The sequence below is a fragment of the Periplaneta americana genome, chromosome 8, assembly GCF_040183065.1.
Source record: "Periplaneta americana isolate PAMFEO1 chromosome 8, P.americana_PAMFEO1_priV1, whole genome shotgun sequence".
Classification (NCBI taxonomy): domain Eukaryota; kingdom Metazoa; phylum Arthropoda; class Insecta; order Blattodea; family Blattidae; genus Periplaneta; species Periplaneta americana.
In genome coordinates this window covers 139,212,436-139,236,968 of record NC_091124.1, presented here as the reverse complement: position 1 = coordinate 139,236,968, position 24,533 = coordinate 139,212,436, and the positions used below count along the sequence as shown (strand labels likewise).

At 35.0% G+C, this 24,533-nt stretch overlaps 1 protein-coding gene and 1 non-coding gene across 2 annotated transcripts in view; both read left to right on the top strand.

Annotated features, from left to right (window-relative positions):
- RpL13A (ribosomal protein L13A) overlaps positions 1 to 24,533 on the top strand; it is a 53,872-nt gene that overhangs the window by 8,958 nt on the left and 20,381 nt on the right. The window contains exon 4 of the mRNA XM_069833711.1: positions 21,562 to 21,707. Within this exon, the coding sequence (XP_069689812.1) occupies positions 21,562 to 21,707 (146 nt within the window). The remainder of the gene's footprint in view (positions 1 to 21,561; positions 21,708 to 24,533) is intronic.
- LOC138705296 (small nucleolar RNA SNORD34) lies at positions 21,750 to 21,827 on the top strand. The gene has a single exon (XR_011333687.1). It is a non-coding gene; the product is annotated as a small nucleolar RNA SNORD34 (small nucleolar RNA).

Sequence of the window (24,533 nt, the reverse complement as noted above, 5' to 3'; positions counted from 1 at the left end):
CTGTATGAAGGGGAGTATTCATATTAAATACTGGCCCTCATAAGGTCCGCAAGAGTGACCTTTATACTGTGCCCGATGTCCGGATGAAGGGGGGGGGGGCGCCGCGTACATGTGGAGACCTGGTTTCTCGTTCCTAAGTATAGGTCGTAGGTTCTCCTTCTGGCATCTGCTTGGTCCTATGTGGTCCAATCCGGTTGGAGTCCGTGTGAAGGGGATTATTCGTATTAAATACTGGCCCTCATAAGGTCCGAAAGAGTGACCTTGATACCATGCCCGATGTCCGGATGAAGGGGGGCACCGCGTACATGTGGAGACTTGGCTTCTCGTTCCTAAGAATGATCTTGGAATAGACTTCAACAATTGCTCTGAAGATGACCACAACACAGTGGTCGAAACGTCAGCCAATAACACCAAGACAACGCAGTAGAAGCCCTGAAGCTTATCCACACACCATGTACACCAGCCGCGGAAGCCTACGCGAACATCATACAATCTAGTCCTTATGCATGTAAGGTTCCATCCTCTTCGTTTTCTTTGTCAGTGTTAACAATAAAATACAAAGATTTTGAAATGTGAACTTTCTACAGGGATCACTTACACAGTTTCTGTACTGTGAGAACGTTTGTTCGACATCACAGGATGTTAATGGTGCATGTAAATAATACAACTGTTCTAATTTTTGTTGTTTGGTTTTTAATTTATTTACTTTGTCCTGCATCACTTTTAGACAACTGTTTTTATCAAATCACTCTGTAACTTCTGTTTTACTCGTTTGATAACTGGTCCCGGACTTCCTTGATTAATTTTATTAGATATCTCAGCAATAATATTTATGGTTTTTGGTATTTTTAATTTAGATTCTTTAAGCTCTTTAATAGCTATTGATTCACCCCCAAAGTTGTCCTTTATAAAATTTAAACTTTCAAATAAGTTAGGCTGTTTTCGAAATTAGGGACTGAGCTACCGTTATACAAGAAGCCTCAGTTTTATTTAAAGTGTCCAGGAGTGGGCTTTTAGAATATTTCTTTTTTTGCATTCACTATGAAATTGTCAACCTCGGGTATGTTATGCAAATTAATGCTCGCCACTTTATGCAGTGCATGAGCTAGGCAAGTTATGTGGTCCATGTTTGTATAGCACATTTTTAGTGTTTTGGCTGCTTTGATGATATAAGGCACTGGATCTGTAACAAAGCGCAACACGTTTTCATATTCTATACCATTGAGCCAAAAAAGGGACATGGATGTTTCAAAATACCTGTCAATTGTTGCATGGTCAACCTTTTGCATATTTTCTGATGTCAACAGAAATTTTTGTCCTGCACTATCTGGTGACAGAACACCCACAGTAACATTATTTACGTATCTACCATCAACATCAGTGGTTTCATCAATCGAAATCCATATTTCATTGCTGCGTATGTACTAATTTTGTCACCTTGTTTAAGTATATGTGATTGCATGTGCATAAGTAAACAGTAATAATGTCGAAAACAAAACAAACAATTCGCGCAGAAATGAAAAGTACAATTGATATGTATGAAAGTGACATAAAGTGACATACTTGGTGTACATGAAGGGAAAGTAATATGCGAGATCTGTAAAATTTAACTTAAAAAACAAAAACGCAGGTGATTGAAATGGCCTACATTGTAATAGGTCACATAAAACAAATGTCGAACGTAAATTGAAAAGTGAAATGCTTTAAAATACAAATTTCACACAATTAGACAAAAACGCAACATTTAAAATATTGTTTACGAAGTATGGACTCGTCTGGTATATGGCGAGTGGTATATATTTCTCAGAAACATGGATTGTTCAGTTTACTGAATGAAATGTTAGCACTCACCATTATGGTGCACAAATCCTTATTAAATGTCCAGGACTTGGCATATTGATGCACAGTTTAGTGATTAGAAGTTGTGCACCACAATCTCTCCAAGTCCTGAGGCAGAAAGTTTATATAAAAATGATGATATATAATATATATAAAATATATATACATATATTATATAAAAATGTTATATTTCCCTTAACAGCAATTGTGTGTGTTAAGTTTGCATTTCTCGTCTCATCCATCTCTTGCATTACGCGAGCTGCATCTCTCCTACAGACAGTAACCTTTACAAGATTGTCAGAGTGTCAGATTTTAAAATTACTTTGCAGAATTAAAAGTTACATTTGTTCAGATTAAATTTCTGCACATTTAAAAGACAAAACTAAAATTCTTTCAATCATCTATCATCACAGTACACTGTTCTCTTAAATTGACTGAACATATCGGGAATTAATTCAATAGTTTTCTCAAAATATGTTATGAAATGTTCCATATAAAATAATTTTTTCGAAAAGGAAGTAAAAACGAGCAAAATTGTGTTAAGCTTTTTTGTTAAAAATAACCTTCTGAAATTAATGACACTACTTATGGTTCATCCTGGAGCTATTTTCTTTTTGCAACGAAACAATTGGGGAGCTCCGCTCCATTTCCACTGTAACTTATTACCAAATGCTCAGAATCACACCGTTCTTGCAGTAAAAGATCGGGCATGTTTTTTGACGTAAGAAACAAGTAACACATTAATTTAACCAAAATGTGGAGCCACCCCCTTTTTGCAGGGAGCCCTTCAATTGTAGTTGTAATTCCCTAGTAGTAGGGAGGAGGCCTGGTGGACTTCTATTCCAGGTTAAATAAATACAGTAATTTGCTGTAGTGCAGCCTGGGATCAATAGTGCATCTCATTACTCCTAAGATATATCAGTGGCTCAATATTAAGTTACTATATTACATAACACTGATTTTCACGAGAATCACACACTGCAAACAAAACAAAGTGCACAGATTTACACTGTTTTCAGTAAGTTTTATGGTGTGTAAAGTGACACCTTGTCCCATCTCATCCTCCTTTGGTTAGTTTTCATATTTTTCGTAAATTCTGTTATGGTGGCTGTACTGTAGATATTATCTAATTCGAGAGGTAATCCGCATGTTGAAGGGGTTCATTTTCGCCCATTTATGTATGCACCAAACATACCTAACCTAACCTCTTTCCTGCGTTATTCTAGAGAGTAGCCCAATTTAAATTAAAGGTAATTATGGAGTTTGACTAATTTTGCACAATTTATTAAACTTCCAGAATGTTAGGTTAGGTTATGTTATCACAGATGATCTTCGACAATGGGAACCTTTTTATCATTGTGTCCTGACAGATGGCAGCAGGGACTAATTTGGTCCATGTCCGACAGAATGGCATCTGCTTTGTTTATATTATATATATGTTTATATTATATTTGTTTATATTATATCACAACTGTCTGCTTGTACTGAAAAGTAATTCAGTCACAATGCCGAAAACGTGTTGTTGCATTCCCCTGTCTGCAAACAGAGGTGGACACGTGTTTCCTGTACGAAAAAAGGTGGTTAAGTATAAAGAGAGACAAATGGACGTTAAGTAAAACTAGTGTTGAGTGTTGTTTTTTCGAATTATGTCACTCCCAACGACTATATTTTCTTTACATTACAAGGTAAGCACATTGTAAATGAAATGTGCAATGTTTTAACATGCATATCGTATATAATTTTCATTTGGGTAATCATTTTAGAGCCAAAATTGACAATATTGCCTCAGTTTTGTTCTTTCATATGGGTAACAAACCACTGCAAAGAAAACTGTTTTGCCATGGAACAAAAGATCGACAGATGCGGACAAAGAGAATTGCATACATAAATGCCAACTTCTGTTGGAAAGCCAGACAGTACCTGAAGATCAACAAGATGAAAACTGCGAACAATTTCCTGAAACGTTGAACTGTTGTGAAATTGTGGTGGAAAGTGAAGTGCCCACTGATGGCAATACAGAAAATGAAAAACACGATAGAGAAACTCAGACCACCAATTTCCAAGTAAATTTAGTTAACAGCAAATGTCAAACAACCAGGCACATCCCCTTAGATATCATGCATTTGGTGAATAATGATAACTTTTACACAGGGTTAGAAATGTATAAAAAAATTCTTGTATGTTTTTTTTTCCATTATGTATTGTGGGTCCCTATCACTATGGCATGACACGTCCTCAGGTTGTGGATAGTGGAGATATGGAGGGTGATTGCAAATATATTGAATAAGCAATCGTGAAGAGCTGATAAGGGTGGTTGGGCGAAGGTCTAAAGGTAGAAACACATTATTGCCATGGCACGGCACGAAATGTGATTTCCTGTGCTGTCATGTTCTGCATTCAATGTGTGGTATTCGTTTTCTCCATTTATTTACGTTGCTTAGAATCACACTATTCCCATGCCATGGACGCCATGTCCTCTCCTGTGTAGCACTCGTGCCATCACGTTTAGATTTTCTGTCACACCGGATATTGTTCGACGGTGGAGAGCACGTGCAGGTTCATTATGGAGGAATATATCATTGAAAAAGTAAGGCAATATGAATTTATGTATAATTTTAAGTCATCCAGTTACAGAGACTTAAACATGAGAAAAGAAGCTTGGGAGAAATAGGAAGAGAGATGAATATAAGCGGTGAGTACTGTATGTTAACTTATTTCCAAGAGCTATTCCATCTCAAATCGACCGCAATATAGAGAAAATTGACCTTAAAATTTCTAAATACAATGAAACTTTTTTTGTACGTAGAGAACAGTGATACAATGAGTATAAAAAATGCGAGGTTTTTTACTGATCGATTTCATATGGAATAGCCCATAAGTAAATCATCGATTCAACTTAACCTCATTATTACTACTATTTTATTATTATTATTATTATTATTATTATTTTAGGAGGTACATCAGTGTAGATGCGACCATACACATAAAAGTGCATATTAATAATGACTACAACAGCTGTACTGTGACTACAACAGCTACTGTAGACATTAATCTTAATTTTGCGATCTACCTCGACGAACAACATTTAATTGCCAAGGCACTGAGCCTAGAGAATTAAAATATTCCTTGAAGTTTTCTCGCACTTGAAAAGACTCGCGTGTACTGTTTCTTCTCAAGTGGTCTAGGTTTCTTAGGGCACAGGTTGGTAGTGAAAGTGCTTGCACATCAGGCTCAAACATATTGTCTTTACATAGCATATTATGCAGGCAGCATGACGCAAGTACAATTCTATCCACCATGTTCGGTTGTACCTCCATATATCTTCGAAAAATTCTCCAACGAGCAGTCAAAATTCCGAATGCATATTCGACCACGTTTCTCGCTCGGGGAAGTCTCAGTTGTAAAACAGTGGACATTATTCAAGAAGCAACTTTAAGTAGTTACGGTAATGTGAAACTTCATTGAAATATTAGATAAAGAGTATTATGTATTTAAATTTGTAGCATGTACTTACCTTAAACATACGGCTAATTATTATCGAGTGTTAACTGCTATTCGAAATTGAGTGTCCTGTTTCTGTATTTTCTCTTTTATTTGATTGTGAATAAATTCAAATTCTTCTTTATTCATTCTAAAGTACATATGAAAACGTTGTGGGTCTTCTTCTAGTTGCTTAAACAAAGTATGAAATTCACCAGATTCCTCCCGTTTCAAGTTTATATCATGCACCCACTTCCGACACCTTCTTTCCTGAATGATAACAGCCGCAGCCGCATTTTCGATGTCTACTTCAAACTCTGAAGAACTACTGGAACTACTAACCCATTCACCTTCCATCTCTGCTACAGAATGCTACTGAATAAAATAGTGACTGAACAGATTGTAAGTTTAGTGTGAAGTGACATGGTGTGGCGATAATGTGCACACAATGCAATACAGCACGTGCCTTCCAACTTATATGATCTCACAGGAGAACACATGCCGTGGCAATAATGTGTTTCCGGCATAACAACTCATCACCATAAAAAAACAGCTTGTTGTGAAACCTCAAAATAAGCCTTGGAATGGGACTGATTCTCTGGCACGATCACAGCAAAGAAATAAAGTTACGAGAATTGGTACTTGGAATGTTACAAGACTATATAGAATAAGAGGGATAACATTAGTAGCAAAAGAACTAGCTAGATATACTGGATGATTCACGAGGATTTACTGCCACTTACGGAACTTATTTTCGAAGACATTCTGACCAAAAAGGTCATATAAACATGTGTCCTAATCTCAATATTTTCAGAGTTACAGTAATTTAAAGCTGTTTCTAAAATACCATTATTCTTTAGTTTTAAGGGTAAAAGAATATTAAAGATAAGGAATGAACTATTCAGGAGTATAACTTCTTTAATTGGCTAGTATTCTGAAGCTAAAAATGTGTCGAGAATTCTCTAGTTACTTCGTGCAGAATGTTTTTTTTCTTTCGATTTTTAACTGCCGTAAAATGGGGTAACTTTGCACCATTTTCTAGTTAAAATTTTTTCAGTCTGTATGTGGTCTTTAAATGTCTAATTTTGAGATGGGCATTTATTTTATACGTTCTAGGGATATGCGGGAATGTATGTAGCCAGTCATATCTTCGAAAATAAATGTCTTTTGAAATTTATAATCTGCCAAAAATTGGTGCAAAGTTACCCATTGTTGGGGGTTACTTTGCACCGTCAGAATTTTAAGTGGAGTGGTGCAAAGTTTGCCACTGCTGGTGTTACATTGCACCATACATGTGTTAAACGATGAAAATATAATGTATGAGGAACAAAAAACATGGAAACACAGATTCAAAAACTGCTATAAATAGTAACATGGACAAAACTTTTTGAAAAAACTACACAACATTTCAATATAAGTGATCACATTCTTCGAAAATGTTTCAAAAATATTTTCAGTTCTTTTGAATGATAAGTCGAGGTAACAGCACGTGAGTAACTGTAAAAAATTATACGTATTATTTTGTGTCGAGTTCTGGAATGGGATATAAGCAAGCCCTTTCTTGATACTTTGTTGGGTGGATTTACTCTCCCAGTTACATCCCATTCGTATTCCATAATATCCTCTCTTTCAGTTCATTTGCAGGATTTGAATGATTTTGTCACTGCCTTGATGACAGCACTGTTTGTTTTTATTCCCTGGTACCTGTCCAAGCCGAACTAATTGCTGACATCTTATGGAGCACTTCATTTGGAAGTTTGTCCCTCAGTGATACGCCGAGTAGCCTTCTCAACCTCTTTCCTTTGGCATATTTGGAGATTGTTACCAAATTTGGCAGTGAGAGACCATGTATGACTTTAATATGTAAGAAAAAGAAAAAGAAATTCAAGTCATTTAGCTGTAATACAAAGTGTGAATTACAGTAAGCATTTTTAAACTTCATAGAAGGTCCTCAAATGAAAATAATACAATTGAAATTTAAAAAATCTTCGTTTGTGTTATGGTGCAAAGTAACCCCGATTTAGCCTCAAATTCACCTTGATTAGAAAATTATTCTGTAACACCATTTGCCGACAAAACAGCTGCACAAGCGAAACTATAAAGTTTAAATGGATGAATAAGGAACAGATACACGTATAACTTATCTTGAGATTGTGCACACCATCTGTGATGAAAGGTAATTAATTTGATCTATATTTTAATGAAGTTATGCACATGTTCTGTTGTTTAGGTATAGAAATACCATCTATTGGTGGAGGTGATGAACAAATATAAAAAGTTTTTCATAGATGGTGCAAAGTTACCCCTGCAGGTGCAAAGTTACCCCGTTTTACGGTACTGTACAAATTTTTTTTTTACGCATTTATCACAACAATTGTTACAAATCACGCCACTCTTGTAAATTCTTCAAGACTGTACATTAGAATGCAGAATTAAACTGTAAAGAATCAAGTTCCTGCATTCCATTGTAAGTTGACTCCTGGACATCTGTTCGAAGAACTACTTTACGTCTGGACAATTTCCCATTGAGAAGCTTCATCATTTTGAGCTGTATTATAACAGTTTTGTAGTGGGCACCAATTTTTATACTTTGGTGGTTATATCACCTACTCGCAACCTCCAATGTGAATGGGGGGGGGGGGGAGGGCTACACCTACCGTTGGTCTTTGGGTCCCTTGGACCTAGTCGGGAAGAATGCGAATATTCCACCGACAATTTCCCATGTCTGCCAGATGGGACAATTTTGTATGTCATGATAGGCCAGCGCAACTATGGCTTCAATATGGCATTTCTTCCATAAGTGACGAAAATGTACTGCACTGCACAATTTCTGGAACGGGATGAATGGACAAATATATTGGGAGACTAAAATACTAATGGCTGAGTTCCAATAGTCTAGAGCATTAGATTAATAATTAATAATAATAATAATCATATCCTTCACGTATTAGACCCTACAGGATCTGTTATGGTCTCATGCCAGCGCTTGTGTGGTCTTCCTAATTTCCTCTTTCCTCTTGGTACATAAGTAAGAATCTGTTTAGGCCATCTAGTGCGATCCATCCTTTCGACATGTTTTTTTCCACTGAAGTCTATATTGTTGAACAAAATTAGCTATAGGATCCATTTTTAGTTCCTGCAATATGTCCACGGTGTTCCAGCAAAGAGCATCCCGCTGTTCGTCGCATGAACCTCATTTCAGCTGTCGTCAGCCTTTGCTCATCAGCTTTTCTGATTATCCATGCCTCGCTACCGTAAGTGAGGACCGGTCGAGCTAGTGTTTTATATACCTTTAGCCTTGTATGTTTCTGAACATGGAATGATTTGAAGACGGTGTTAATTACGCCAGTGATTTTTATAAATTTAGATATTTTGTTTGACATATCTTCATCAGTGATGTAAGAGAGGTTATAACCTAAATAGTTAAATGAATTAACACGTTCAATTAAAGTATTATTTATCATGATCTTACTTGGAATTGGGTTCTCTCCCGAAAATGCCATGACTTTCGTTTTCTCTTTTGAGATTTCCATATTGAAATCTGAGGCGATTATTTGCAAATTATAAATGGCTCTTTGTAAAGCTTCCTCTGTTTGAGCGATAATAACCTGATCGTCAGCAAACATTAGTGTATCGAGAACTGTGTTTCGATTAATTTGAATTCCAGCATGATGACTTTGTCTCCAAATGTATAAAATATGGTTCATATATATAATAAACAACAGAGGGAAAAGACCGCATCCTTGTCTAACACCTTGGTTGATGGAAGTCCAGCTAGTAGTTCCGCATTCAGTTCTTATGGCAATTTCATTTTGTTGATATAAATTATAAATGGAGAGAATGATTTGATTTGGCACATTATCATAGTTTATTTCTATCAACTCTATCAAAAGCTTTTATGAAATCAATAAAAGCTAAGTGGGTTGGAATATTAAATTCTCTGTGCTTTTCAATTAAAATCTTCCTGGTGAAATAGCTGTCACAACATGATCTTCCTTTTCGGAATCCATTCTGTTCTTCAATGATTTTGTCTTCGTAAAGATGTGATAGTTTATTTTTGATTATGGCTGTATAGATCTTATATCCAGAATTGAGAAGACTTATACCCCTGTAATTTTCACATAATTTTTTGTTTCCTTTCTTATAAATGGGTACTACAATGGCTTTTTTCCAACTTTCTGGGGGTTGTGATCCTGCCCATATATTGTTTAAGAAAATATAAAAATCTATAGGTAAATTCTTCTCCAGCGTATTTAAAAAGCTCGAAATTTAAATTATCTTCGCCTGGGGCTTTCCTGTTTTTTAAACGTTTATATACTTCATTGAGTTCATCATAAGTAATAATATCTGTTGTGTTGTTGTTGGAAGTCTTTAATGTAAGAGAGATGTTTTTGTGAAACCATATATTTTTAAAGTAATCAAGTAGAGATTCGTTAGGAATAGGGTTTAGAACAACATTTTCTTTTATAATTTTTTTTTATAATAATAGAATCAAATTCCTAAAGTCGTATAATTTGTAACGATTTTTGTGATAAGTGCATATGAATAATGTAATTTTAGTTAAAAATTGAAAAACAAAATCTGTACAAAGCAATTAACAATATAGACTAGACTTTGTTGGAGTACAGGAGGTTAGTTTAGATGGGAATGACATCACAAATAGGAGATTACTTGTGTTATGGGAAAGGAAACAATCACCAATTAGAAACAGGATTCTTTGTTCATAAAACAGTAAAATCAGCAGTAAAAAAAGGTCGAATTTATCAGTGACAGATTATCGTATTTAGTACTTAAGAGTAGATGGTGCGATATTATAGTTATAAATGCTAATGTCCCTACAGAAGAGAAAGGCGACCATATAGAGGATAACTTCTATGAGGAATTGGAACACTTTTGATCAGTTATCTAGGTATCACATGAAAATTTTATTGTGGGATTTCAATGCTAAAGTAGGACAGGAGGATATTTTTAAACAGACTACTGGAAAAGAGAGCCTACACGTGACTAGTAATGATAATGACGTTAGGTAGTCAACTTTGCCACATAAAAAAATTTAATTGTCAAAAGTACAACATTTCCCCATAAGGATATACATAAATATACTTGAACTTCTTAAGATGGATTGACACACAACCAAATAGATAACATCTTGATAGATAAACGAAGACATACTAGTATGGTAGACATTCGAACCTTCAGGGAGGCAGACTAATTCTGATCATTATTTGGTAATTGGAAAATTGAGAGAAAGACTGTCAGTAGTCAAGCGAGTAGATTAACAAGTTAATATTAGGAGATTCAATGTTTTGAAATTAAAGGACGAGGAAACTAAGCAACATTATTAGATCGAAATTTCAAATAGGTTTGCCACTTAGGAAGTTCCGACGAAGTTGAAGAATTAGATGTTAATAGCGTGTGGAAAAATATCAGAGATAATATCAAAATTGCAGCCGAGCAGAGCATAGGTTATTATGAAACTGAGAAAAAGAAACCGTGGTTTGATGAAGATTGTTGCACAGTAGTAGTAGAAAGAAGGAAACAGGCAAAATTGGAATTCTTACAGGATCCAGTTGAGGCAAATAAAGATATTTATTTCAATGAAAGATGGGAAGCAAGTCGTACATTTAGGAATAAAAAGAGAGATTACTTGAAGGAAAAACTCAATTAGGTGGAAACAACTAGTAAGAATAAAAACATTAGATATTTATATAAGGGCATAAAGAAATAAGAAATTTAAGAATGGATATCAGGCAAGGGTAAATGTGGTCAAGGATGAGAATGGTGACTTTCTTGCAGATTCTCATTCAATCCTGAACAGATGAAAAAATTATTTTGAGCAACTACTAAATGTACATAGGCCAAATAGAAATGATCGGGATGAAATTCATATACAAACTGCTGAGTAATTTATACTCAAACCCACACTTCCTGAAGTCGAAATTGTGATAGAAAAGCTGAAAAATTACAAGTCTCCAGGTATCAATCAAATTCCAGAAGAATTAATACAAGAGGGTGGAAGTGCATTATCTAGCAAAATTTGTAAGCTTACTGTTTGGGAAAATGAAATTATACCAGAACAATGGAAGGAGACCGTAATTGTACCTATCTTTAAAAAAGGGGACAAGACTAATGGGCGGTTTCACCAACCTTCGTTATCATTATAACGTCTCGTTAAATAATTTAATGACACGTTAGTCAGTTTTTGTGTTTCACCAAGTATCATTATTGCTAACGCATCTTTAAATTCATCGTTAATTTATTAGGACCTATTCGTCGCGTTAAAACAGTGACGATGCGTTAAGAAGTCAACAACATGGCGGACGTAATTATTCGGTGATGAAGTTCTTCATTTAGAACTTAAACATAACGACGAACTTATATGTTGTAATAACACTCGGAATAATAATTTTGAAGATTTAAGTGATAAAGAATTCCATGAAAGCTACACATTAAGGAAATAAGTAGTAAGAATGATTCTAGAAGAAACTGAATACCGGTATACTGTATAGGTTAGAATACGACAGATAGAAATCACCCACTTAACGCCTCTTCAACAGATTCTTCTCGCTTTATGATAACGTTGCGGGAGGTTTTGAAATAATAATTGATGGTATGAACGGGGTATCAAAAGCTGTATTGTCTAGATATGTGAATGTAATATCAGACGTACATCAACATTACAATAGTCATTATTTCTATAGGCCTAATAAGCTTATAGCTAAATTTTCTGTTGTCACAGACAACATAGATTGTGTACATGTTCCAATCGTATATTCTGGCAGTAATATAGCCAAAAGATTCTGCAATAGAAGATCCTGTTTTTCATTCAATATTCAAACAATTGCATAGGCCTATGTAAAGCTCCTCATAGAAAAATTGTGGCTAAACTAGTGCTGAGGTAGTTTCCTTCGTACTTTGCTTATACACCTTGCACATACGAATCTGTGACAGGTTACGTTTGATTAGTTTAGGTTTTTGTTATGCCTTGCATATACGATCAACTGCATTACCACAAAAATAAATCACTTATAAATTCAACGATTTTCACTTCTGAAACCAGCAGAACTACCTCAGCGCTAGTTTATTGAAATTGTAATAGGTTAGAATACGACAGATAGGAATCACCCACTTAACGCCTCTCCAGCAGATTCTTCTCGGTTTAAGATAATGTAACGGTCTACACGGATAGCATAACATTCCAAAGGAGGATGCCTTTTAAATGAAAAGGGTGCAAAGAGATTTTCTTTTAGGACACAATGGATACCCCTTAAAATCCAATTTAAAGACACCTCTCCTGAATCCTGCCACACAAGCATGGCAAAATTGCTACAGGGTACTAATAAATTTGCATGAAATACAGTGGAAAAGTAGTATGCAATTTATGGAAGAGCGATTTCCCGTCCTAAATTTAGGCCTAATATAACTGCTTAGAATGCTTTGTATATAATTAATTGTGCCATCAGTTTGAAGCTGTCGACCTTATAGTCCGCTAAATTTTCTCAGATTTCCTTTAGAAGTTACAATTTAACTGCTCTACATTCCTACTATTTACATTTGGAAGCATCTGTATTTTTGTTTTTAATTGCGGTATGACAACATACTGTATTTAGGAAGATGTTCTTAAAATTACTGCCTCTTACCCGTTTGTTTATGATTGCTTCTTCATGCCAAACAAAGTCAGCCATGATATTATGTAACCAATGAAATTCGCGATTTCGAAGCCATGGTCGTATGAAAAACAAAACATGCAAGATACATGTACAAAATCCCCTCGTTAGTAAACGCCTGTTAATTTTAAAGATACGAGGCTTGGTGAAACTGTCAACTTTTAAAGATCCCGTTAAAATTAAACGATCCATTTGTTGACAAGTCGTTTGTGCTGATTTAAAGAAGCTTGGTGAAACCGGCCATAATTGTAGTAACTTTTGAGGAATATCACTTTTGTTGGTGTACAAAATTTTGTCTAATATTCTTTTGAGAAGATAAACACCATATGTAGATGAAATTATTGGGATTATCAGTGTGGTTTTAGGTGTAATAGATCGACTATTGATAAGATTTTTTGTATTCGAGAGATATTAGAGAGAAAAAAAATGGGAGTATAAGAGTACAGTACATCAGTTATTCATAGATTTCAAAAAGGCATACGACTTGGTTAAGAGGGAAGTTTTATATAATATCTGTATATTTGAACTGTGGCAGAAAATTTCATGAAAACTATACATCCTATGAGGTTGTGTAATGTCTCAATCGAAAGCTAATAATATTAATATTGCGGGAAAATCTAAATGGTTTGTAGCGAAGTTCATAAAAAGCTTTAAATTAAAAAAATATATGTGCATCTGTCACAAAGCGTATACCGTAGGATATCTTGCAGTTCGATTCGTAGTGTTGTGCAGAGGGCCGTGGTTCACGTAATGTACTTTATCTTCATTTGAGTTATTAATACAGCTATTTGAGGTTTTTTCAAGGTCATGAAGTGTCAGTAATGTGGGGCTTTGTGTATAGGAAAGGCTACGTTTCAAATAATGAAACTTCAAACATTGTGTTTCCTTAAAACGTTCACAAATGTAGTCATCGAAGCCTTCTATACATGCGAGATGTTGACATCACAATATCATGCGTTTCGAGACCTCGATACCGTAATAATGGTTTGATCACCTTTCAACTGTCACGAATTTTTTTCGTGCTTCAATATAGTACGTGTGTTTTTTATCTGGCATTACTTAAAAAATAATAGTGTTGTTACATTGTGAATTTAGTTCTTCTTTATTAGTTCATTATTATGAGTGTGGCTGGTCGTCCAAGAAAATGTGGTAGAACGTTTAGAAATGTAATTGCATTAAGAACTCATAAACGACTATGTAGAAAATGATGTTTGAATTTGATATTCCCAAGAAACTAGTTCAGTTACTTAAAATGTGTCTCAGTGAAACGTATAGCAGAGTCTGTATAAGCCAGTTTCTGTCAAATGGTTTTCCAATTCACTGCGAGCTAAAGCAAGGAGATGCACTATCAGAGACGAAAATTTCATGCACTATAAACCTATAAACTCCCAAAATATGCCTACATTCATGCACTATCAAACTATGAAACATGCACAAACAAGCGAAAAATACATTTAAATATGGACTTTCATTTTTGTTCCAAATTTACAAATTTATTTCATTTTATTTTATTTTATTTTATTTATTTATTTTTTTTTTTTGCACAGTTAACAACTAACAACATTTCAAAATTGGCTCCTATGTGGTTCTTACGTTAGTCAGTCATTGTGTTTTTGTAGGTAGAGAATGACTTCTCTACTTCACAAGAAGTTATGGGTGCAAACTTGAATGAACCTTTTTCTGTTATTTAGTTTTTTTTTTTTTCTTTTCCTTCTTCAGTTCTGATTCCTTAAGGGTCATTCCATATCAAATCAACAAGGCACTCAACCCGACCAACTCAAATTTCTTTAAAAATTTGAGGGTTTGTTTGACCTGCCGTGCTAACTAAAACTGCCGAGTTTCATATGTCCTGTGCTTTTCGTTTTCTGTCAGTGGCATTTCAAACATGAAGAAAACTCACATTTTTGTAAGCACGCCGCTTCAATTAAAATTATATATCTCAACAACGTCTCCAGATAAATTTACAAAAATTGGGTGATACATTCTTAATATGTGATAGTTTTTATTACTTATATTGTTTTCTGCATGTATTCAATTATACTAAAAAAACATGGTGAAACAATTTTTATATATTCATATTTAAAAATGCGGGGGTTCTATTTTAATGAAAAAAATATATAGTACGCCTCAATTAGTGATATAATGAACTGATAAGTTTCAACTTGGAATCTTTATAGGTTGTAAAGATAAAAATTATTATGTCACAGCAAGCGTAAGCTAACCGTATAAGTCGCGATAATTATGTCCCACACATTCGTTGTATTTATATTTGATCCTGTTCTTGAATGTCGCTATGTAATTTAACATGTAGTACATAATTCGAATTTTTTTAATTATTACCTGAAATAAATTGTCACATGGATTTTATTAAACCTGAAGTTCTGTAAGAAATGCTTATCTTTCATTGCTGAGATGAAATAGACTGATGATCTTTCCAGACAGGATGCTGCGTTGTTTCAACTGCATTTTAAAACTGCTTAGCAAGTATAATACCCATCCTAAACAGCAGGACTATATGAAACTTGTGTTCCAGGCACTGCGGTGGATTTTGCAAATCGAAGAACAAGCATTTTTTTCCTCTTCAGTATAGCCTTTTTTAGTCACATAAACGGTATTAATGTTTGGGAGACAATGCCTTGTCCAGTCGTACAATTCCCCAGGTGTAGTTATTTATCGGATGGTCTCTGCAAACTAGCACAAGCCGCAAACCTTTTAAGTGTCCCACCTACAACGTCGCATGCTTTTTTGCCATGCGATATGCAAAAATAATGCAATTCTGTTGGAAATCCAAAATCTTCTTCATGTAATGTGAGGTTCAGGAAATTTTTTTCTATTTTTATACTGAGCAGAGAATCCATCGGAGAAATACATAATTTTTGTGGTGAATTACAGATGTTTGTTTTAATGACTCCATTAGATATTTTTGAAACAGATGTACAGCTGTAGTGTCATATTTCGGGCAGTGTGAAATTATTATCAGATTTTTAATAGAGACTGTATCGGATGACGATTCGTTATGATATATTACGAAAGTATGAATGGTTGTCTGCACATTAGTCCTGTGATATGACTGAATTTCATCTTGGATTACGAAATAATAGTTTTCAGCGAAGTCGCATAACACAACAAGCAGGCATGGCTGTAGAAATGATTTCATATCACGTAGAAACTTACTTTGTTCAGATGATATAAATGAGTGGGTCAGTAAATCACCAAGTTTCTCCAAGAGACAGTCGAAAAATTTGTCTGTGGGTTTCATTATAGTCTCAAGCGTTGATCGGTCAGTCGTCATCCACTGCTTGTAGGTCACTGATTCACTGCAGTTTTATACGAAACATCTCTCTAAACCCTCTCTTATTTTGAATGGTTTAGGACATTCTGTACATTTCCTGAACAAGCAATTTATATGAGAAGGATTGCACACCATAGTAGCCAAGAAATGTTAAGTTGGAAAGTATAAAGAAAAATTTTCTTGAAATCCACGTAGACCTGAAACTTTAATAAATTGCTTCCGGCATAAGTTTTACATTCTGATAGGACACAAACACAGACAGTATAGTCCACTAACTCCAGCTAGAATACAATTTCTTTGTCAGGGTTAGAATTTTTAAACACTGCATATAATTAATTTCTGCACATGTGATTTACTCCCTGATTCTTTAATCACAACAAATATTTCTTACCAGGCATCATTCTGCTTATCTCTTCAGAACAACAGAATTCTTTAACTTTATCGGCAACAGCCGCGAGCAAGGGTTTTCCAGGTTTCGGATTTGGTGAACACAAAATTCCCTTTCCCTTTGCCAGGACTTTGGCTTTCCGAATTATGTATTCGAAAGCTGAAAGAAACTCTTTTTTATATTATTTACGCTGCAGCTTTTAGGTAGTAGTGTTAAAATGGTGATTTTCTCAATTTTACCTGAATTTTGAAAATTTTCCTGCAACTGAGACAAAATTTCAGAATCAGAAAGGTCCTGGTTCCTCGGCATCTTTATATCGAAGATTTTGTATTTTACAATATTTTCAAATTTCTGTCTCTTATATTTCTCTTGTTGTAGCCTTTCTTGTTTAATAAGGAACACACCTTGTTCAAAAAGACTTGTATTTAATGAACTTACATTTGCTATAGAGTCGACGTATTCTTCATTACTAGAGTCATTATGAGGATTCTGCGTAACAGCATCATATTATATTTTTATTTCTTTGCGACACATAGCGCACACCTTTTGTTCCTGTTTTGAATCAGGAAATACATTAAGCATCCACGATATAACACTTCTTAAATTTTTCCTCTAATTACAGTGCCCTGATTTCTCGAAGGGATTGCAGCAAACATAGGCCTATAACTTAAAACGCGACTCCATTACATCGCACAAAACTACCACATACTACGAAAACTAATGACACTGCACTTGAAACAGATTGCACGTTTTGTATAAATTGAAGACTGTATTGTATAAACTGCCACTCATGACGGCCTGACAGATCGATGACGCAGCTTATTCAGACAAGTAGGAACTCGTGCGTATGCAGTGTTGGTGTAAGATGGGGTTAAGTGCTACAAACCAATACATTGATATATTTTTTTACTGATATTCCTGAAACGTTTCCAAAATGAAACTTACACCAAGGGGAGAATACTCTTACCTCTATAACATACATTTTTCGCGAAATAATTTGTGTCCTGCATTTATAGATATTCAATGTTAAAATGTGTTTCACGTGACTATTCAATAAAGAATTCATTACTTTGATGCAAACCTATTTTTATTGAAACATATGATCCCTTAGCTTTAAAATAAGCCCAAGTTTAAGATTCTACCTCAATTAGAAGAGAAGTTATGAATTATTTTTGTTGACATAGTATGCGACATTTTTACATTTTTTTTCGTATTGACAGAATTGCTGTAGGGATATCGTGCATTACTGAGGGCTAAAATTTTACATAATTACTTAACTTAAGGTTCTTTACCATCCTACCAAATTTAATGAAAATCTGAGGTGGTCGGGTTGAAAAGTCCGCTTTTTTTGTGTTGATTTGACATGGAATGCCCCTTAAGCTAAAATAACAGACATAAAAATCGAGAAACTGAGGTTCCACTCAAAACCATTAAAACATGCATTTAAACTCAATATAATGTATATTATATGCATGATTAAGATAAAAATTGCTTAAATATGCATTATGCATGTTTTTATCCCTAAAAAGGCCAAAACATGCAAATATGCACGGAAAAAGTACAGGTATTTGTAACCGGAAAGTAAGTAAATGGATAAGTATTAAGTTTGAGTTATATCCTATAAAACATGCATTTGCATGGAATTCTCGTCTCTACAGATGATCAACCCACAGAGAAATGCTACAATTCCAAATCTTTCTTGAAATTCTTTGACAGCCACAGATTCATAGTTTTTGCTGCGCTCTGTGGTCTTCGAAAACGGTTCTGAATAGTTTGTCGTGGTTTGCAAAAGATTTGACAAGTTTGCAGTGCGCACTCGGTCCCATTCCTGCTGCACATTCACATTTACATTTGTCAATTAAATTCACTTTCACATCAACATTATAAACTATATTACTTTTATATGAGGATGCAACTCTGCTTTTTATAAAAGAAAACATATTCACTGATGTCATATGGACACAATAAATATTTTTCATTATACATTTTCATCCCCATATCAACATCTCGTTTTTCACACAGCTGCAAATAAATCTTAATGTATTCATCCGATATGACAGGAAGTACAGTACAGTAGAATACCTCTTATCCAGCACCAAAGGAACCAGGCTATTTCGGATATGAGATTTTGCCAGGTAATTGAATCAATATCAGTATATACAAAAAAAAAGTTCGTATTTCATGGTGCCAAATGTTAAAACTGCAGCCATGTGAAGCTTATTTCTCTATCACTTGCTTATAACTGAATAAACATAAAAACTCTGTGGATTTTCCTTATAAAACACTTAACAACACAAATAATACACTAACTTTAGGTTGAAATATTCACTGAAAATTGACGTTCACGCGAACTTCCTAATGTGGCAACATTGACGGCCCAAACATAAATAAAACATAAAACTGTGTGGATTTGCTTTATTAAAACACATCACACAACACAAATAATACACTAATTTTAGGCTCTAATATATTTATTGAAAATGAGAATTCGTGCGAACTTCCTAATGTGGCAACACTGATGGTCCGAACATTTACTAAATAAACATAAAAACTGTGTGGATTTTCTTTATTAAAGACATCACACAACACAAAAATAATACACTAATTTTAGGTTCGAATATTCACTGAAAATTAAAGGTCATGGGAACTTCCTAATGTGACAAAACTGACAGCCCAGACTGTGGCAATGTGAAAGATTTAATTTTTTTTTTTTGGCCCAGCCAAAAGTGCTGTTCTTTTGATATTGCTGGTTATTTGGGATTTTACTGTATCACTATTAGTATCCTGATACAAAGAGGCAAATACATTTCAAATGTAGGCCTACCATCTTCACTGAGAATGATTCACATTGGTTGAAGGTGACGTAATCTTTCAGCCTGTAACAAGAATTTTTTGCCAAGTGTTAGGCCTACATATCAGACTTTAAATAGGAACTATTTTCACTGAATTTAAATTAAATCCAATCATCAGCTTAGTAATGATTTAAATGTACGGTAATGATATAAAACTTTAGGTCTATATACTCCTGTTCAAGATCTGCTTTCTTGCAATGAATTTTTTCTTTCCTTTGGCGTAATTCATTTTTGGTGGTGAATTCTGCTATTACACGCGAAAGGTTCCCATTGAAAGTATTTTGTCGTTTTTACGGCAGTAAAATACGGCGAAAATGAAAGTTAAATAAAATAGTCCAAAATCCATAATTGAAGACCTCCCTTGAATAAGGGTATAACCAACAAATCTATAATACTAGTTTCAGGAGAAAATAAAATTTCAGGGGCATGTTTCATTAGGTCTATACTTACTAGCAGAACCATTTGATTAATCAAGAATAATGTTTATTCAGTTATTGGATACATTCATTTATTGTTATAAATGAATGCTTCAAAACGTTTGAGATGGGCAGGGCATGTAGCATATATGGGCAAATCCAGAAATGCATATAGAGTGTTAGTTGGGAGGCCGGAGGGAAAAAGACCTTTAGGGAGGCTGAGATGTAGATGGGAAAGTAATATTAAAATGGATTTGAGGGAGGTGGGATATGGTGATAATGGATTAATCTTGCTCAGGATAGGGACCAATGGTGGGCTTATGTGAGGGTGGCAATGAACCTCCGGGTTCCTTAAAAGCCAGTAAGTGTAATGAATGCTTCAAAATTACTTTTTTCACTGAAGTCACATATTTCATTAATTTGATGTTACACCCTTTTTCAAGGGAGGTCTTCAATTACTGGGGAATATAATAAGCTCTACAAATTATCAATTAGACGTGAAGTGGTGAATCTGTTTTAAAAAATGTCACGTGCACAACTGTCAGTTAACACACCATGATTAATTAAGAACTCACGAAGTTCTTCCCTCAATTCACATGTGTGCCTCACAACACGATCATCTTGGCTGTGAGATGGTTATTGCGCATAGGTATGCGGAATGTGCGGACTTGGTTAATAAAAACCTAAACTAACCTCCGTATATGCAAGATGTCACTGGAGCACGAAGGGAACTTCTTGATTTCATCTGGAATGTGCAAGCGAAAATAAATCCAGGTAACAATTACACTGGCACTGCATGAGAGGTTGTGAGCCCTTTCTCCATCCACCTTCTTCAAAGTCATAAAGACAAAAGAGAGATTTCTGAATACTGCAATCGAACTCCCCCACCCAGCAACTAATTACAACCCCCCACTGAAACTGAGCCACCAATTGTAACAATGCCCGCAAATTCAACCGTATAATCGTAGTAAACTACAAAAACAAAAGTTTGTCATTTCCAAAAAGATAAAAACGAAAACACTGTTTTCATCTTATAAAACTACCCTATAATCAAGAGCCCTTGTTTAAAAAACCGTGCAGTAGTCAAATTCCATAATTACCAAATTAACAAACTTAATATTGATGAGGTTGTGCAAGGGCGGAAATCCTGTTAATACAGGCCAGCATAATTTCGTGATTTTGTTATATTCATTTGATTGTGCTAATATGTCAGATTAAGTACATTAGATTGTGCGTTGTATTGGCTTGAGCATCTGTTGTTAATTTCTATAGGGACTTGTCTGTAGTTCTTTGGCATTTGTATAAAAATATCAGGTATTGATAACGATCGAGGGGAATGTTTTATCACTCCATTTCTGTATTTTTTTTGTTTTTTTTTTTTTTGTTTTTTTTTTTTGTTTTTGTTTTTGTTTTTTTGTAGTTTCAGGATTTGATTGGATTAAATCCTTCTACTTATAATAATATGTAGGAATCTTCTTAGCATCAATGATTACATTGTACTTACCTACATTATTTGAAAATATATGAAAAATAAATATAATATGAGATGCGTTTCTGTAATTTATTTGTGTTTGTGTAAGATTAATATTTCCTGGAAATTTTATACTTGATTTTTTGTGTGTTCAAGGTATGCTTCCCCACAAGACAGAAAGAGGAAAGGCTGCATTGAAGCGTCTTAAGGCATATGAGGGCTGTCCTCCTCCATATGACAGAAGGAAGAGGATGGTGGTACCAAATGCAATGAGAGTGATGTGCCTTAAGCCCGGCAGGAAGGTCAGTAACCATGTCCCATCAGTTAAGACTTTTATGTAATAGAGGCATCAGTGATTACAACATAATCTTACCTACATTATTTGATATCCATGATACTAAATATTCAGTTCTGAGATGCCTATAAGTCCCATAGGTGTAAAGGAGGATTTGTACCAATACGTAATATGTTTTTTGTCATCAGTCTATTTTCCCGACTGACATATTCGAGTTAGTGAGAGAACTCGGGAAATAGTCAAAATATGTTAAATTAATGATGTACCCCATAAACATGTATTGAAATACAGCAGTGTTATACAAAGGTAATCCAGGAAGTAACGACCGTTTGGCTTTATTAAATTAAAAAAATATATTTTATTAACCAAAAACATGTCACAGTTTGAAGCTTACTTTATTTCTCCACATAATCACCTCCATTATTAAGCATTTGTCGTATCTGTTAACGAGCTTTAGAATTCCCGTGTTGTAGTCATCTGCCGCCAGTCCTTTAAGCCAGTTGTTCACTGCATTCTTCAATTCGTCATCACTTCCAAAACATTTCCTGCCCAGGAACTCTTCGAGCTTTGTGAAAAGGTGAAAATCACTAGGAGCGAGGTCTGGACTATAGGGTGGGTGATTAAAAAGTTCCCATTGAAATTGTTCCAGTAAACCTCTGGTTGCAGCAGCAGTGTGAGGGCAGGCATTGTGAAGAAGCACAATACCGCATTCCACACCTACGATTTTGGATTGTTCTCCATAGTTTTCTTAGGGTGTCACAATATCGAGTTGCATTGATCGTAGCATCTTTTGCCAAGAAGTCCACCAAGAGAACACCCTTACAGTCCCAAAGAACCGTCACTATGACTTTTCGTGTTAACAGAGTTTGAAGTGATTTTTGAGTGATGAGGGATGATGCCACACAAGTGATTGGTGCTTGGTTCTGGGGTGAAGTGATACACCCATGTCTCATCACCAGTAACAGTTTGATCAATAAAGGCATTTCCATCTGCTTGATACCGCATGAAAAATGTCAGCTGCAGCCATTCTCTGTGTTTTGTGTTTGTCACTCAGTTGCTGGGGAACCCATTGTTCACAAATTTTGCTATAGCCAAGATATTCGGACACAATTTCACCAAGCAAAGAACGAGAAATGTTTGGGAAAGAAATGTATTACTTGTCTAGGGTTACGCATCTGTCTTGCACAATTTTGTTGCTCACTTGATTCTGCAAATCTTCTGTGATGAGTGACGGACGTCCGGATCGAGTTTCGTCATGCGCATTTGTTCGTCCAGTGTTGAACATTTCACACCACTTTCTCAAATTTCTTTGGTTCATTACTTTAGTTGGCAGTAAATTTCAGCAGGTTTCAAGTTCCGAGCATTCAAAATCGAATAATACGTCTCACCTCACAATCGGCGGGAGTTTGTATTACACAGTTCGGTTTGAACATTCACAGAATGCACAATAACAACTTGTTCCGACTGGCACTCACACAGCACTGAGAAAAGTTGTCGAGGAAACCATTTGAGATTGGATAGAAGCTCGATATTTATCTGCACAGTGGGAATGCGCAAACGATCATTACTTCCTGGATTACCCTCATATGTTAAGTAAAAATTGACTAGGCTATGTTAAGCCTGAAACTTGAGACCAGAGAGAACCAGATTTCTTTCGAATCTGTTGTCTTTTATAACGAATTATAAAATTACAACAGATTGCTTACATTTAGTTTATTTAGTGATGTTTAGTTAGCGTGAGAATTTTGTGTATTTCAACTAGTTCTAACTTGTAAGTCACATTCTTAGTGAAATTGATCTGACAAAATTTTGTTATGAATTGTAATCAGTTTTAACCTTTATAATATGTTTTAAGGTGATTTGATATGAAATCCATGTACCTCTAGACCTGTTTCTAAGCTGCAGCAGTGTTTTATATATTGAACAAGTTTGATGCATTTCTATCCACTCCCTTTTTCTTGCAAGTCCATGGATTAGAATTATCACTATGTCTTTAATATTTAAAGCAGAAAACATAAGTGAATTCTTGTTATTTTATACTTTGGTTGGAAGTATCCAATAAATTGGTCAAGAGTCTTCAAATTCTTTCTTGATTTACCGTTTGTATTTCAGGAAAAGACACAGAACTGGCTGGCCAATGACTGAGCCTTGTTTGTCCCAGCCAATGACACCACCCCATCCACTTACTCCTTCAAAGACGCTGAGTTACTTATCCTCTCCTCTTACCCTGTAAGGACCATACTCCCCCTCAGAGGGATCTTCTTGTGAAATTTGTACCGCAGTTTGTGTCAGATTATTGAGTTCCAATCAGATACCTAAAAATGTATTTTATTTTAGTTTATTTTACCATTTTGGCTACTCATCCTTCGAATCATGTAAGGTTGTTTGGAGCTTGCTGTGTTGTGAATTTTGGTAACAGATCTTACATATATTTCTCAGTAATAAGAGAGATAATAGAGTTTTAATGTCTTTTCGAGGAATTTATCTAATTTCATAGAGAAAGGATGTGTGAAATTGTAAACATTTGGAAAATGTATCCTATTTATAAAACATGCCCTCCAGTGCTCCTGGCCTGTCTGCTTTTAAGAGAATGTGATTTGCGTGTTACTAATACACTTCATTTGTTATTATTTTTAATAATAATAATAATAATTAAATATATTACATTTCGTTGTATCACTGAGGTGACCCTCCTTGGGACTCAGAAATCATATTGTCGTCAGTTCCAGTTCGTACACGAAAATACACATCATGCCGAAAAGGAAAGCAAGTTCAACCATCCTCAGCAAAAGTCACAAAATAATTTCGCATGTGTCTAAAAATGTGACAGTCA